This window comes from Gracilinanus agilis, chromosome 3, assembly GCF_016433145.1.
Source record: "Gracilinanus agilis isolate LMUSP501 chromosome 3, AgileGrace, whole genome shotgun sequence".
In the NCBI taxonomy this organism is placed as follows: Eukaryota; Metazoa; Chordata; class Mammalia; order Didelphimorphia; family Didelphidae; genus Gracilinanus; species Gracilinanus agilis.
Window position 1 is genome coordinate 125613720 of NC_058132.1, and position 17782 is coordinate 125631501.

A 17782-nucleotide genomic window follows, 5' to 3' on the forward strand; every position below is an offset into this window, starting at 1 on the left:
ATTCTAATTTACTTTTCCAGATTATCTCATACTACTTTCTGTCACATATTTTACATTCAGCCAAACTAGATTACAACTCATCCTTGCTCTCATTCTTTCCTTTTAATGTCTTCTATGATGCTATGGACTTTCTGGTTTCTCTGACTCCTGAGATTTCTCATTTCCCTTAAGGTACAACTTCTTCTGTCAGCATTCCTATTTGAAGCTGCCAACTGAAAAGTAATAGTGTTCCTTTGTGAAATCTTTTATATCATTGAGACTATGTTTTTCCTTTGTACTTATCCCATTTTGTATTGTATATCAGTTACTTATATATAAGCCTTGTTCCCCTATTAAACTGTAAACTCCTTAAGGATAGTTCTAAGACTTTGTTTGTCTTTTTATTCATAGGGTCTCCCTTGCATATAATAGTACTTATTAATTTTTAGATGAAAGAAATGAATGAAATTATAAAAGAACCAAAGACTATATTCAGCAACAACTCTGTCTAGACATAAGGAATGGGCTATTTCCCCTTCTTTAAAAGCAGGCAAAAGCCCGTGGAATTTGGAGTTCAATTCTTATTATTTATGATAAAGCAAATGAAGAAAAATAAAACCTGAAACCCATCTCATTTGAAGATCAGTTGAAGAAACCAGAGGCATTTAACTCTTGACAAGAAATCTTAGGTTAGAATATAACAGTACTTAAATATGTGAAGGAAAGTCATGTAGAAGAGTTCAGCCACTACAGAACTAGGATTAGTGGGTGGAAGTGACATGGGACCAAACTTTAGTTTAATATGAACTTAAAAAAAACCAAACTCTTACCTTCCATCTTAGAATTAATACTTGCATTGATTCAAAAGCAGAAGAGCAGTAAAGGCTAGCAATGGAGGGTTAAATAACTGGCCCCAGTCACACTGCTAGGAAGTGTCTGAGGCCAGATGTAAACCCAGGACCTCCTGCCTCTCAATCCACTGAGCCACCTAGCTGCCCCCAATATGAACTTTCTAATAAAAAGTTTCAACAAAAGAAAGGGATGTCTCAAAAGTAGTAAGCTCAATTAAGTAGACACTCGATGGCCACCTTTCACATGCCATAAATTCTGTGCATTACATAGGAGAATAGAATAGGTGATCTCGAAGTCCTTTTCCAATTTTAAGCTGCTATGAATTTATGATTAAAACACAAACATTAAGTGTCATATTACAGTATATCAGAGTAAGATGTGAAAGAAAGAATAAAAGTAAGGGCATCCCTTACTAAATATATATTTTTAAATCTGGCATTCATGTATGGATATATCTATCTTTTCTGAAGATTTCTACCTATCAGTGCATAGATACACAGAAGTGCCTGAATAGTTTTAAAAATTAAGCCAGAAAATGAAATTTTTTAAAAAAAACCTGAAAAATGTAAAAGATTTTTAAATCTGGAAGGATGAAACACTTTAAACAGGGAAAAATATAAAAAAATAAACTATAATTAATTCTTTCTTCTAAATTATTTGAATATGTATGATAGCTTATGGCATTATCGGCTCTTTAAAAATGTATTAACCACCATCAAAAAATCACTATTTCTAATTAGAATTTTTATAGCAGTTGCATTTTATAATTTCATTTGCTTTAAGCATCACACAGAAGCTTAAGTGATAACCATTTGGTTTATAGAACTAGTGTGAATGGTATAACAATTTCTAATGTTTTACCTAACACTAGTTTACACTTAGATAAAAATATGTCTGCTCTCTCTAACACTTCCTGTACCTAGCTCCAGATTTTGAGACATGTATTACATTATTTCCAGTTCAGAGAATGAAATCTACATACTTATTACCTCTATGCAATCAGAGAAGTTGTGTTCCAGCTTCCCTAATAAGATCCTGGTCAAATGTGGTTAATATTTTTTAATCTACCCATCATTATGCTTGTGTTAGATAAAAGATTTATTAGCTTAAAAATATTTTAAAACTCTTATTTTAAAAGAAAAAATTCCATCACATTAAGCAATAATTTTACATTAATACTTACCTGAAATTGTAGCATTTCTAGGCGTTTGTCAGTAAATTCAAAGAGTGCTAGTGTTGTCTTCATCATATACAAAGAGTTGACCATGAAAGTAGCCATGTCAGCTGTGCCTAAATTACTAGCAGATACAGTACACATCTGGAGTAAAGGATCCAAAACACAAGATAAAACCTAAAAATTAAAAAGGAAATGTAATTTATACATAATTTAGTTCACAAGTAAGTTTCTATGCTCCTAGGTTGTGAGAATCCAGACACAATACTTTGGTTTCAATAAGCAGGGAATGATGGAAAATTAAGGAAACTTGCAAGTAAAACGTCTAAAAGCATGATCCATGAACCTTAATAATTTTTAAAGTTAAATAGCTGTATATTCAGTGAATATGGTACCTTTTTTTAAAACTAATATCATCTTGAGCAGAACTAGATCTTAAAAGTGTACTATAAAGCTGTAGTCATCAAAACAATATGGAACTGGCTAAGAGACAGAAGGGTGGATCAATGGAATAGACTAGGGGTAAATGACCTCAGAAGCTAGTGTTCAATAAACCCAAAGATCCCAGCTTTTGGGACAAGAACTCACTATCTGACAAAAATCTGTTGGGAAAATTGGAAAACAGTATGGGGAAAATTAGGTTTAGATCAACATCTTACACCCTATACCAAGATAAATTCAAAATGGGTAAATGATTTAAATATAAAGGGTAAAATCATAAATAAATTAGGTGAACATAGAATAGTATACCAGTCAGATATGTAGGCAAGGAAGGAATTTAAGATCAAGCAAGAGATAGAGAATATTATAAAATGTAAAATGAATGGTTTTGATTATATCAAATTAAAAAGGTTTTGTACAAACGAAAACAATGCAACCATAATTAAAAGGAAAGCAACAAACTGGGGAAAAAAAGTATAACAAAACTCTGACAAAGTTTTAATTTCCCAAATATATAAGGAACTAAGTCAAATTTGCAAAAATCAAGCTATTCCCCAATTGACAAATGATCAAGAGACATGAATAGGCAGTTTTCATATGAAGAAATCAAAACTATCAATAAGCACATGAAAAAGTGTTCTAAATCCTTCCTGATCAGAGAAATACAAATTAAAACAACTCTGAGGGACCACCTTACACCTAGCAGATTGGCCAATATAGCAGTTAAGGAAAGTGATAAATAGTGGGGGGGGGGAGGGGGGAGTGGCAAAATTGGGATATTAATACACTGCTGGTGAAGTGAATTGGTCCAACCATTCTGGAGGGCCATTTGGAACTATGTGCAAAGCAAAGGGCTTTAAATGAGCCTGTCCTTTGATCTAGCCATACCACTGCTGAGATAGTACCCCAAAGAGATAATAAGGAAAAAGACTTGTACAAAAATACTTATAGCCACACTCTTTGTGGTAGCAAAAAATTGGAAAATAAGGGGATGCCTTTTGATTGGGGAATGGAACAAATTGCGGTATCTGATGGAAATGGAATATTATTGTGCTGAAAGGAATAATGAATGGGAGGAATTCCATGTGAACTGGAAAAACCTCCAGGAATTGATGCAGAGTGAAAGAAGCAGATCAAGAAGAACATTGTACACAGAGACTGATACACTGTGGCACAACTGAATGTAATCAACTTCTTTACTAGCAGCAATGCAATGACCCAGGACAATCCAGAGGAACTTATGAGAAAGAACTCTATCCACATCCAGAGAAAGAACTGTGGGAGCAGAAATGCAGATGAAAAACATATGATGTTTTAATGTTAAAAGATGACTCTACTGCAATTATGAATAACATGGAAATAGGTATTAGTTTATTAGATACATGTATAATCCAGTGAAACTGCTTGTCAGCTCCAGGAGTGGGGAGAGAAGAGGGTAGAAAAAATCATGAATCATGTAACCATGGAAAAATATTCTAAAGAAATGAAAAATAAACCATCTTGGATTTATTTATTTATTTTAAGGGTACCCCCCCATTAAATCTAAAAATAATATTTAATAGTCATTACTTTTATTTAATTTAGTCCCAAATTCTCTTTCCCTTCCTCCCTCCCTGAGGCAGTAAGTACCATGTAAAAACATTTTTCCACATTAGTCATATGTAAAAGAGAATTCGAACAAAAGAAAAAAGAAAAAAATACAGTATGTTTCAATCTTTATTCAGACTCCATTAATTCTTTCTCTGGAGGCAGATGGCACTTTTCATCAGGAATCTTGCATTGCTAAAAATAGCTAAGTCATTCATAGTTGTTCATCATACGATTTTGCTGTTACTGTGTACAAGTTCTCCTGGTTCTTCTCACTTCATTTAGCATCTGTTCATGTACGTCTTTCTATATTTTCCAAAATCATCCTGCTTATCATTTCTTATAGCACAATAGTAATCTTTTACGATCATATATCACAACTTACTTACCCATTCCTCAACTGATGGCCATCCCTTAAATTTCTAATTCTTTGCCACCACAAAAAAAAAATCTAGTATTAATACTTTTATACAAATAGATACTTTTCTCTTTTTTTAAAAAATCCTTTTGGGATATAGACCTAGTAATGGTACTGATGGATCAAAGGGTATGTATACACAATTTTAAAGCCTTTTGGGCATATTCCAAATTGCTCTCAAGAATGGATGGATCAGTTCACAGCTCTATCAATAGTGAATTAGTGTTCCAATTTTCCCATAACCCATAACTCAGTTCTATGATATATTTGATATATTTGATAAATGAAGCCTTTATTGGAGATAATTGCTATAAAAATTGTCTTCACGCCTTACTTTCTTTTTTTTCTTTAAACCCTTACCTTTCACCTTAAAATCAATACTATGTATTGGTTACAAGGCAGAAGAGTGGTAAAGGCTAGGCAATAGGAGTTAAGTGCCTTACCCAATGTCACAAAGCTAGGCAGTATCTGAGGCCAGATTTGAACCCATAATTTCTCATCTCTATCTATTAAGCTACCCAGCTGCCTCTTTTCTCAGATTTCTTAAGTTTACCTTTTAAATGAAGATAAAATGCCTGGTTGGTTTTTTTTTTAGAAAGTGACAGAAAGGGGCTGTTAAAAAGTTTTTGTTGTTGTTACATAAAGTGCCATTATATCTTAGAACATGCGATAGAAGTGCAAAATATAAGTGAAAAATGAATAGGGGGTAAGTGGACAGTTAAGTGATCAGTGGACAGAGAGCAAAGCATGGAGATAGGAGGTCCTAGATTCAAATTTGTTTCAGATGCTTCCTATCTATCACTTAACCCCAGGTGCCTGGCCCTTACTGCTCTTCTGCCTTAGAACTGATAGTTTTAATTTTAACACAGAAGATACGGGTTTAAAAGAATTTTTTTCATTAAAAAAAATTAGAAATGCACCTGTACAAAATCTGCTTGACGAGCATCTAATGGCACAACTGAAGAGTCATGAGATGCCAAAACTTCACGCAATAATGCAAGTGTCTGGCTTAGTGCAGAGCTTGGTCCAAGATCAGGAGGTGGGAGTTCAACCTGAAATGTAAATTGCTCATCATTATAGTTACTCAGTAAACTTTAATGAACAAAAAAAGAGCTAGTTAATAACAAAAATGCAAAAAGATTGAAAATCTTAACATATCAATTCTATTGTTTATCCAAAATTATATCAAAGCTTTATGTTTTGTTCTAAAATTTCCAACAAATAAAATGCCAACTACTAGATAGTTTTCTTTTATAGATTACCATGGTCAAAGAAAATTTCATTATCAAGCAATTGGCTTATGGTAATATGATTCTCTGTGAATGGTTAGGCTTATACTAAGAAAATAGTCTCCATCTATTCCCAAGACCCTATAACCAACCTGGAACTCTGAAGAAGAAAGTAGAGAAGTCATCAAAGAATTGAATTCCAAAAAGAAAAGATAGCCTGGCCACATGGCAAGTGTGAAGAAAGATAGATGAAGACAGTAGTATTCCACAAGTATCTTTGGAATAACAGGAACTTTGAGGAAGACCACCATTTTTAAGTAAACCCCTCTGATGAATCATTGGAAGTAAAACACAGATGAAAGTCATATAGGATGGGCAAAAATGGATGGATTGAAATCTGTATCAGTAGTGAGATCTCCCAAATTGATGAGATCACAGATTCATTTGAGTCTTTCAGTACTATTAGGTAGACACAATAAAACTGTTTTGAATTGAATTGAAGCAATGAAGATTTTTATTGCTCAGACTATCTGTTGAAGAATAAATTAAAACATGGTGAGCTCCATAATAAAATATGATAAAAAAAAACAATTTACATAAATTGTAGGGTGACATCTTGTTTCTCTTTTAGTGGGAAATGAAATAATTATGCTATTTTTTTCTTTCTGCACAAAGCACAAGGATTCATGCAGCAGGTCATTCATAAATCTGAAAGCCAAATGAAATGCCAATAAGTGCTCATCAGGCTGCAAAGCTCTCCCACCCCAACTTTATTTCAATTCACAGATTACAGGGTCTATGAGGCTATGGTAGTGATTTTAGAACAGAAGATAAGGGCTAGTAGTATACAATTAGGTGTGTATGCATGCCAAGTCCATTGAATACAATCATTCGCTAGCTGGTAGGATGTTAGGATGTTCTAATGCCCTTTGTGGAGGAAATCAGAATATATTAAAAACATGAATGTTAATTGTGGAATGCCATCAGTCTAATATAACACAGACCTTGGAATTAGTTAAAATAGAGAAGATCTTAGATGAAGTCATAGAAGAGCTGACAACCTTGTTCCTATTAGTATAGGAATACATATTTTAAAAGATTAGGCATAATGAGAATACCTGAAAGAATCCAAGTTAATGCTCTAATCTGGGTATTAAAAATATGATACACAGTTGATCCCTACAAAGAAATTTACTCACAAATAATGTTGGTCAATGGTAGGAAGATTTACAATGACAAAGTATTAATACATATACATTCACTCTCTCATTCTCTCTCCCTGTCTCTGTCTGTCTGTCTGTCTCTCTCTCTCTCTCTCTTCCTCTCTCTCTCTCTCTCTTTCTCTCTCCTTCCCTCCCTCCTCTAATACTGGTTCTCCATTACTTTTAATAAATGGAAGTTTAAAAGTTTATCATCTAGATTAGCACTGAGGAGACATTTAGATAGATAGGTAGTTATAATTTGTTACAAATACACAGTTTCAGCAATTAAGACCAAAAATTCAGTCTATAATTTTCATATTTCCAGAGTTACAAGATGTAAAATACTGGCACTGAGAATAAAAAAGGCAAGGGAAAATTTTCTGTTATAAAACAAACTAAAATAATCCCAGAAATTTTGTAGAGTGGTAAAGGAAAAATGTAATGGAATTCCACTTCATTCCTTGACTTAAAATAAAACACATTTTAAAAAATCTTATTACCCAAGAAAAAGCAATGGGTAAATGATCAAGAAGACACTTATTACTTAAATGCAGCTCATTCAATAAAACTGTTATCCTATAGATTGTCAATACAGTTAAATGCACTTCTCATGTTCCATTTTATACTATAAGTATCAATAACTATGTCTTAAAACCCTGATATGCTGTTTAGTATGAAGACAGAGATCGTGTCTTTTCCATATTCTTACTCTGCAAGTAAATGGCTCAGTGAAGAAGACCTGAATTCAAATCCAGCCTCTCATATCTATCAATTCTGTGATGCTAGGGCAAGTCATTCAATATGTTTGCCTAAGTTTCCTCATCTATAAAGTGGGGATAATAATTACACAGTTCCAACAACTGTGGGATAATCAAATAAGATAATATTTGTAAAACACATTGAAAACCTTAAAGCACTGCATAAATGCTAGCTATTATTATAACTATAATAGCATAGTACTCTATACAACATAGGATATTATAAGTATTAAATGGACTAACAAATGAATGATCAGGGAAATACACCTAGAAGGAAAGGTGGTATTTGAATTGACTCTAATGCATGGCATAGTAGAATTCTCCATCTCGGATTACTGCCCTGTGGTGGCAGAGGAATTTGTGTAGCTCAATGAAACTATGACGTATGTCATATGTCATGCAGGTTTACCCAAGATGGACAGGTCATTGTGGAAAGTTCTGACAAAAGGTGACCCACTGGAGGAGGAAATGGCAAACCACTCTAGTCTCTTTGCCAAGAAAACCCCGCAGAGAGCATTAAAATGATAACAAAGATACATTGAAAGATAAACCCCTCAGATCAGGTGTTCAATATGCCATTGGAAAAGAATGAAGGACAACTATGTCAGGAAAGTTGAGAGCCATAGAATCAATGTTTTTGAACTGTGGGAATGGAGAACTTCTGAAAATCCCTTGGATAGCAAGGAGATCAAATCAGTCAGTACTTTAAAAAACTTAATTGGGGCAGCTGGGTAGCTCAGTGGATTGAGAGTCTGGCCTAGAGAGGGGAGATCCTAGTTCAAATCTGGCCTCAGACACTTCCTAGCTGTGTGACCCTGGGCGAGTCACTTAACCCCCAATGCCTAGCTCTTACCATTCTTCTGCCTTGGAGCCAATACACAGTATTGACTCCAAGACGGAAAGTAAGGGTTTAAAAAAAATTTAATTCACAGTATTCAGTGGAAGGTCAAATATTAAAGCTGAAATATTTTGGACACATAAAAAGCAAAACTCATTGGAAAAGTTCCTGACATTGGAAAAGACTGAAGGCAAAAGAAAAAGGGGACAGTAGAGAATGTGATGGATAGATAATGTCATGGAAACAAGAATATAAACTTGCACAGACCTCAAGAGACAGTGGAAGATGAAAGGCCTGGTGTGCTCTGGTCCATAGGGTCACAAAGAGTCAGATATGACTGAACAATTAAACAACAAAACCATAATAGTGGAATTCCCCTTCTAGATCATGTCTTATCATGACGAAAGGGTCTGTGTATGTAGCTCATTAAAACTATGAGCATGCCAAAACAGATTGGTCCTAATGGAGAGTTCTAACCAAAGATGATCCATTGGAGAAGGAAAAGGCAAGCCATTCCAGTATCTTTGCCAAGAAAAGCTCATGCAAAGTATTAAAATGCTAAAAGATACTGCATCAGAAGACAAATCCCTTGAGTCAGAAGGTATCCAACATGTAGTAGAAGACATAAGGGCCTAGCATGCTCTGGTCCATGCAATTACAAACAGTGAGACACGACTGAACAACAACATAATGAAAAGAGTCTTAATCCTAAAACCTGGTCTTATACTGGGTTTATATCCTGGCCTCTAACACATTAGATTAAACAGAAACTCCACACAGTTCTCTTCCCCATTCAGACACTTGGCTTTGACACCTATAAGACAAGAATACAAATATTTGGAAAAATCGACCTCATAGAGTTATTTTGAAAAAAGTACTTCTAAACCTTAAAATTCAATTCTGATAAGAAGGAAAGAACTGGAGATGACTAACAAAGTCAATGTGGATGCATAGGAAACACATCAACCAAGTTAGTGGTGATTGTTTTTTGAGGGAGGAAGAGAAAATGAGTAGAAAGGAGAGGACAGATTTTGTTTTTTTAACCCTTACTTTCTGTCTTAGAATCAATACCAAGTATTGGTTTAAAAGTAGAAGAGCAATAAGGGCTATTAGGGTTAAGTGACTTGCCCAGGGTCACAGAGCTAGGAAGTGTCTGAGGCCAGATTTAAACACAAGATCTATTTTTGCTCTCTTTCCACTGAGCCATCTAGATGCTCCCTACAGTGTACTTTTAAAAACAAAAACAAAAAAAAGCTATAATAAACAACTCTCCTTGTTCCACCTCTAATACTTCCATGTACAAGAAGCCAGCCTTTAAAAGAGTACTTACTCAGATGCATTATCATGGGCAGTAAGGTTATCTAGTGGATTTTTAAACATTCTTTTGATGCCTTTTACCTTTACATTAGCCATTTCAAAACATGCCTCTTCCCTCACATCTGCACTCAGTTATCCCACCAGTGTGTAACAAAGGTAACAGTTAAATAAAACTGACATATCAACCATCCTAACAGCATATGCAACATTCCACACCTATAGCCCACTACTCCAACCAAAGTAGAGAAATGTATCTCTTTATCCCTTATCTAGGGTAAAAGTTAGCTGTTATAATTATACTGAGTTTAGTTTTGTTCTACTCTCCCTGTTTATATAGTTTATATATATTTAGAATATATTGTTTCCTTCATATTCTGCTTACTTCTAAATAGCTTCATAGAAGTTTTCCCACATTTGTCTGAACATTTCATTGTAAATAGCATAATTTGTTTATCCATTTTCCAACAATGGGTCCGTATTTTGTTTCTAATTCTCTGCTGCCACAAAAATAAAGGCTATGAATATCTGACCAATACCTCAGGAGAGTTAGAGGTGGTAGAGGAGAGAATTTTCAAGTTTACATCTTAAAGTGGACTTACACTGAGTGTTAATGTGTATGTGTGTGTCTGTAGAAATAGCAACAAAGATAGCTTTCCAGAATATTCTTTTTGTATATGAAAAATCCTATCTCTGACAAATACTGATGAGTTTCCACCACTTGTCCTTGCTTCCCAGAATTCCCACTGTTTATGAGGCAGTAGTGTGTGGAGAAGAGAGATGCTGTTACCTCTGCACCCACAGCTATGTTTTAGCATCCTTGAATACTGTTACTGGTTAAGAGGGGGGAAAAGGAGAAGAGGAACAGAGAGGCTCACTCATGGTTTATTTTGTAAATGTAATGAACCAGTTCTCATAAAGATAGGGATGTGCTCTCAGAGCCTTAACTGGATTCTAAGAGACTTTCTCAGAGTCCAGGCCCTCACAAGTACACAAGTAGCCATTAGCTCCTAAAAGAAATGCTTGTTTATGGTCTGAGTTTCTATTTAAGTCAAGTGTCCTGAGCCAGTCTCCAAACTCTAAAACATGTTTTAGGAATCAATAGAGTAAAAAGATTAACATTTACTTAGAGCTTTTTGCTCAGATCTTCACATACTTGGGTATCTTGAATCTATGAGATGGGCAAGCATGAAATTTCTGGGCTATACTAGCCCTAACATGGAGCACAAATATCAAATGGGAATTTTATATACATGTGAAAGTTTCAATAAACACCAAGTAGAAAAAGAATAAATCTTATAAGAAGGAATTATATTTTAATTTTTGTCACAATTTTCATTTTTTAAAGGTTATTATTTTTTTTAGTACTTTTCTAACCTAATTAAACGTTTTATATCAAAAGTACCTCTCTTCTGGTTTTTGCTAGAGACCTAGATTTGCTTACCAGAAATAAATGACATTTTCTTGGTCCTTAATAAGGTTAGAATCATTTAAGAAGAAGTAAAGTCATTTATAAGAAACAGGAAAAAAGAGAAGTAGATAATATGGAAAACTAGAATATCAAAATCTGGAAAAAACAAAAAAAATTGTTAAAAGAATTTGAAACTGGTATAGACATGAACTAGGTATATGTTAGAAATGATAACCAGTATCATAATCTATTTTTCAAATTAAATTCAAACTATCCTGAAACTGAGTTCAATTCAGAACTGAGAGCAAACTGTTCACAGTATAATTAATAATACTCTTAATAAGCTATTTCCCATTCACTTTTATATACTGCCCCATGTTGCAATAATAATAAATTCTGAATAAATATTTACTTCCAGCTGCTATTCCTTTTCTCTGTATCTTTCTGATTCATTCAATAATGTATCATATATTTGCTGTACTTTGGTCGTTTCATTTCTATGGAAAAAATGTTTATTGAGTGCACATTATGTTCCAAACACTGTATCAGCTGCTGTGGGAAACACAAAGATAAAAAAGATAGCAATCCTGCCTTCCAGAGACCTTTACAAACTAGATGAGCAAAGTAGAATAAAATAGGAGTATGAAGAAGATACAGAGAGTTGTGGCAGTTTAGGAGAGTTTTTCTAGAGGACAGAAATCAGGAAAATATAGCATTTGGTATGAATCTTGCCAGATGGGTAAAATTTCAAAAATCAGAGATGATCAGGGGAAGGCAAGAGCATAGAAAGAAAACAGAGTATATCTCAGAAGAGGTGTTGTTAGTTCAGTCTGGCTATGGACAAAAGAATGTGAAAAGGAATGAAGTTATATGAAAGGAGATGGAAACCTAAGTTTGTGTCAGGTTTTATAAAAGCTAACAACAGTGAACACCTACCATGTGGCATTTATGAGATACAGTGAGTTTAGTGAGACTGAACTGGAGCTCATGGATCAGATTAAAGATAAAAAAGAAAAGATTTTAGCTGGGATATGACAAGTTCCCATCATAGTTGTTGAAAGAATGTTTTCTATTATTCTCATGGCTGCCAACTGCTTTTGTTTTGAGGGGGAGAATACAATGATGTTTTATCAAGAAGCAACTTAGCAAAAATATTCCATTTCTGTATCGTTAGCAAGTAGCTACTTACCAACATGTCAAAAGAGATTTGCACTTAATAGGTCTTATGTTTGCCAAGTTAAAACCTTTTGGTTGGAATGATAATTAATAAACATCATGTTTGGTTCTGATCTAATCATTTTTAATTTACTATGAAGTAGCCTAAAGTGTAGGTGCTCCAAAAAAACTCATTTGGAAATGTAAGTTCCATGTATAGGTTCCTTTTTTTCTTTTTCTAATATGAATTTTGTTTTACTATTTCATTTATTTATTCACTTTTCAATGTGTCAAATTAATTGGATAGGAGAAGCTGATCCATTAAGACAAACAGTACAGGCCTAATAAATTTGTTTTGAATTTTATATTTGAGCAGAAAGATAAATTCTATATCCATTAGGTAAAAAGAACACTCAGGAGTTCAATTTAATTGAAGATGTTCCTTTTAACAATAGTATCTAAGGCACTTGAATATTCAAGAGCAAACAATGCCTAAACATAACATCTTTTACCTCTTTGTTAATGTACTATTAAACCAATCATAACTGCAAATTTACCAAAGTACAGATTTTATAGATAGATACATCATCTCATTTTAAGGCAGGTAATCTTTTACTAAATTTTTCCTCACTAAACACTCTAGTAAGAATATATTTGTGATTTAACATTGTAATTTACAGTAAAAGAGCCCCTTAAAATTAACAGTGAATAGACAGGAATGATTTTCTTAATCCTCTGGAATTTGGCAGCTGTGAGTAGTGACTAAAAAAATTGAGAGGCACTTTAAATAAAGTGCAGTTTAGATTCCAGGGATCTCTTTTCTGTTTAAAGAATCCAAACAAATAGTTTTTAAGCATTACATGTTATCTCTAACAGATTTTTGTTCAGGGAAAAGATTAAAATATGTTCTATAGCCAAAATACTACTTTTCTAATTTTTATTATGTTTAATAAATGACTTTAAATACACACTCAAAAATTGAATTTTTATATTCACTTTAGTCATTTAAATATAACATACCAAAATAATGTAAATAACCATCTAAGTAGGTTTAAAGATTAAATAACAGGACCTTACAACTAATGCATAGAAAATGGCCACTGACAGTGCTTTTGAGCTGAGGAAGAAGCCTTTATACAGGTAAACAAGAAAGAACTAGAGGACTCAAATAAAGAGATATAAGAAAGAGGCAGTAAAATTAGCAGCAGAGAGTGAATTTAGAAGTAGCTAACGCTGGGTTTCTGTATTTCTGTTATCTTTAGAGTTCCTTCCTTCAGAAAGCTCAAATACTACTACTGAGATATCTCAAAATAACAGAACTGTGGAGAAATATTTCTGAATAATGTTTTCAGGGATACAGTACCACATATTATTTTGAAATAGGGATTCTAATATATGGCATGTATAGTTTAGAGTAGAATAAATGTTATTTAAATAAATATTTTGTGGCCCAGTTTTCTCACCTGTAAACTGTCAATGAATACTAAATGCACATTTCATAAAGATAATGTATGTATTAACTAATATATGAATAGTAGAGAGGGTAATGCTATATCACATTTGTTAAAATTCCAACAAGAGGGGGCAGCTGGGAAGCTCAGTGGAGTGAGAGTCAGGCCTAGAGACAGGAGGTCCTAGGTTCAAACCCGGCCTTAGCCACTTCCCAGCTGTGTGACCCTGGGCAAGTCACTTGACCCCCATTGCCCACCCTTACCACTCTTCCACCTATGAGACAATATACCGAAAGTACAAGGGTTAAAAAAAAAAAATTCCAACAAGATCAGATATTACACATTTAGTACTAAAGCTTAAATAACTATAAACAAACTAAAAAATAGTCTTTCATAAAAATTTAAGTTGGATATTTCTAAATTGGATGAAATGTTCAAATACCATATAGATCTTCTGTTAAACTATTAAATTTACTATTAACTATACACATTTTTATTATCCATCAACTATTAAAAATAGCTGAAGAATATTTAGTCCTTTCTTTACTATGTTTGGAAATTATCCAAATGCCTGAGTTTAGGCAATGGTTTATAAAGAATTATATTCTATTTGATTTAAGAGCAAAATAATAATTCTGAATTTATTGCACTACATTTTTGTAGCAGTAGCCTGATAAAATGCAAAACACTGAATTTCATTGTACAATTATAAAAGCTAAATGAAAGTCCTGATTCATACTGATTATTACCATATGTGAAAGTAAAGATACAAAGAGCTGTTTTTCTCTGCTACAAATTTCCTATAGTGTTAAAATTAGCACAAGTTATGCTCGGTTCATGAGAAAACTTTAATAAAAGTAGGAAACACTTTATTCCTTCTTTTTCTTCAACATTAGAACAAATATACCCTTCATTCCTCTATTTTTTTCTTTTGGTTTTTCTTGTACAGTAGTCAGATATGAGGTATGTCAACATCACACACAAAAGTAAGATTAGGCCAATAAAAAAATCAAAAGGTAACAAGAGTCATAGTTTTCCAGCCAACAAATGAATTAATTTAGCTACAAATAATCAGGATGTGAGATTTTATCCAATATCCATACAACAAATAGAAATACCATTGAAAGAATTAAACCAAAGGCATCTTGACATTTGCATTATAAATGAAATTAGAAGAAAAAAAGAAAGTTGTACATAAATGGAAAGATCGATCACAGGTTCATCAAGCAGAAGCAATAAAGGAGCCGCCTAAATGACTTATCATCTGTTTGAAAAGCAACAATAGCATCATTTCATCATTTCCTGAGATACTTGGTTATCTTGTATTGGAATGCGCATAAGTATTTGCAGAAAGACCGTTATAATAAATGTAGCTTATGCACCAACATCTTTTCCAAAGGAATAGTGGGGAAAATGTTGGAAAATATAGATAAGGAATGAGGAATGAGAGAGGTCAAAGACTTATTGACTGCACATTTTCCACGTACACATCACGAATATTTCTACTAAGAAAAAAATTATGGTGTACTAAATATGATGAACACTGAATAATATCACAGAAAATTTTAAAATGTTCCAACATAAAAGAAATGATGATGTAGAAGTCATTTCTGAATCAGCTAGCAGTCTTTGTAGATCACTGACTTGGAAGAAAATTTAGATTAAGATAAAGCTAAAATAATTTTTTAAAAAGTTTAAAACAACGCTGACCTGACCTAATAAAACAAGTTATTAATGCCAAGAATGAGACATTACCAATTTATTACAATTTCATAGAAAATTTTAACTAAGGTAAAGCAATAAATCAAAGAACTAAAAAGACAAAAAATGCTTTGGTTAGCAAACCACTGAATTACTTACTATTTGGAAAGCTATGCCAGCCTTCTCTGGGGCTAAAGTAATTTTGAAGTTATTGTTTGTAAAATCTCACAGAAAAGGAAAGTGTAACATTTTGAATAATATTGTGTCATAAAAGGGAGAAAAGTAACCTCAGAGCAGAATTTTACTAGTGCAAAGAAAACTTTGTAGGAGCCCCAAATAAGTAGTTATCAGAAGAGCATTTAAGAATGAAAGCGGAAGGTTGACAACAAATGGAAGATGGAAAAGATCTGCAAAGATTTTTATAACAACCTTTAAAAACATCAAGGATGATAGTTATATTTGGACTTTAATATTAGTCTAAAATTTCATGCTAAGAAGGACAAAGATGGAAAAAGTATGCAGAGAGGTAATTGGTGTTGGAGACCCTGCTCTCTAGCCCTGGGAGACCCTACCTCCTGGCCAGTACACACTACTGTAGTACCATCTACAGGCAAGAAGTAAAACTGCAGGCAATTTTTTAAAATCGTAAATAAATTAAATATAATTGAATAAATCAAATGAATTGAATAAAATTTAATTAAAATAATTAAATTAAAATTAATAATATTGATTTAAATTGCATAAAATAAAATCAAATTAATAAAATTGAATAAAACCAATTTAAGCCAAACTAATTCAATACAATATTAATTGAATATACTAATTCATTATTTCAAAATTAATAATTTTTAAAATAACTTATTATTATTATTACAAATACATATTTATTATTGACATTATTGCCTTGCATCAGTTACTATCGCCTTACATTGATTTCTTATTTAATCCCAATCTTGTTTGATTGCTTTCGACAATAAAATTAAAGAAAATTTTGTCTCAAATTTTTTTACTAGGGTAGTTTTGGGATTCTTTAATTGTTTGAATTTCTCAGCAGCAATACTTAGAACAGCTCCTTAATGAGCACTGGTAGCAATAGACTTGTACCACAGTTAATGAACTCATCAACAACAGCAGTTAGAGCAGAAGCCTTACTCATGGTAAAGAAAAAAGGCCTAGGAATTTTCCTAAACAGATTAGGAAAGAAAGGCTAGAAATTTTTCTTCTAAATTCAGGGCCAAAAGACTAAAAACTATGGGAAATAAACAGAATAAAACCAGTAAAGTACCCAAGGGTTCTCCATTGCATAAGGGAAGAACAAGGGTTCCCTAAGGAAAGTTGATGTCAAAAGAGATGAAAAAACTTTGCAAAGCCTGGGCACTAAAATCCTTTAACTGGCCAAAGTATGGTTCTTTTGATTTTAAAATTTTAAAAGAATTAAAACTGGCCATCAATAACAAGGAGTTGAAGGACTACAGTTATTGGAGGCTTTGGGCATACCATCTTGACAAGTCAACCAAACCCGCTACTCCTGAAAATAGCCTGGTTGACTCTGAAAACCCTGGCACACTGCCTTCACTGTCCCCCAGCTATGAGGCTGTTCATTCTCTAGATCCAGGCCATTCTGGCTTGATTCCTTTAGCTCCTCCTCCTAAACCCTGGGTTAAATCTAACAAGAAAGATACCATGGCTTCTTTCCAGTCTGCCTTTGGCACCATCTCTCTACCCCCACCCTTTACCATCTAAGCCTACTTAGTCTCTGCCTCACCCTGACAACCATTCCTTTTGCCCTGCCCACCTTCTCTTTTGCCTTGCCCAGCTTTTCCCTGCCCACTGCCCAAACCTACCCTTTCTTCCCTCTTGATCAACTTCTGCCCCTATCTTCCTCATCCCCTCTCTTTCCCTTACTGGCCCAGCCCCTCTCCCTTCTTCTCCTCACCCTTACTCTCCCTGCTTGCCTTTTCCTCACCTTCCCTGCTCTCTTTCTCTCTGCCCTCCTTTCCCTGACCAGCCCCTCCCATCCTACCCAGTCTCCTCCTCTCTTCCCTGCCACTGCTCAGTCCCCCTTCCCACTGTCTCCCCCCAACCTGATCAGCTTCTCCCTCCCCGCCCCTACCTCTCCTCCCTCTTCCCCCAACCAATTAGCACCAATTAGAGCAATAAACCAGGCAGTAGTGATCATAGACAACTCAAATACAGGCCTGTTCTCTCTAAGGGGCGTTCCCACTTGTGATAAACAAGGGAATTTAGTAAACAGACATCATATAACTTTTTC

The 17782-nt window shown here is 33.9% G+C and overlaps 1 protein-coding gene across 1 annotated transcript in view; it reads right to left on the reverse strand.

Annotated features, from left to right (window-relative positions):
- Nucleotides 1-17782, reverse strand: part of COG6 (component of oligomeric golgi complex 6) — a 121123-nt gene that overhangs the window by 20234 nt on the left and 83107 nt on the right. Inside the window, exons 14-15 of the mRNA XM_044668248.1 lie at nt 5372-5503; nt 2015-2182 (exon numbers count right to left, since the gene is read on the reverse strand). Of these exons, the coding sequence (XP_044524183.1) occupies nt 2015-2182; nt 5372-5503 (300 nt within the window). The remainder of the gene's footprint in view (nt 1-2014; nt 2183-5371; nt 5504-17782) is intronic.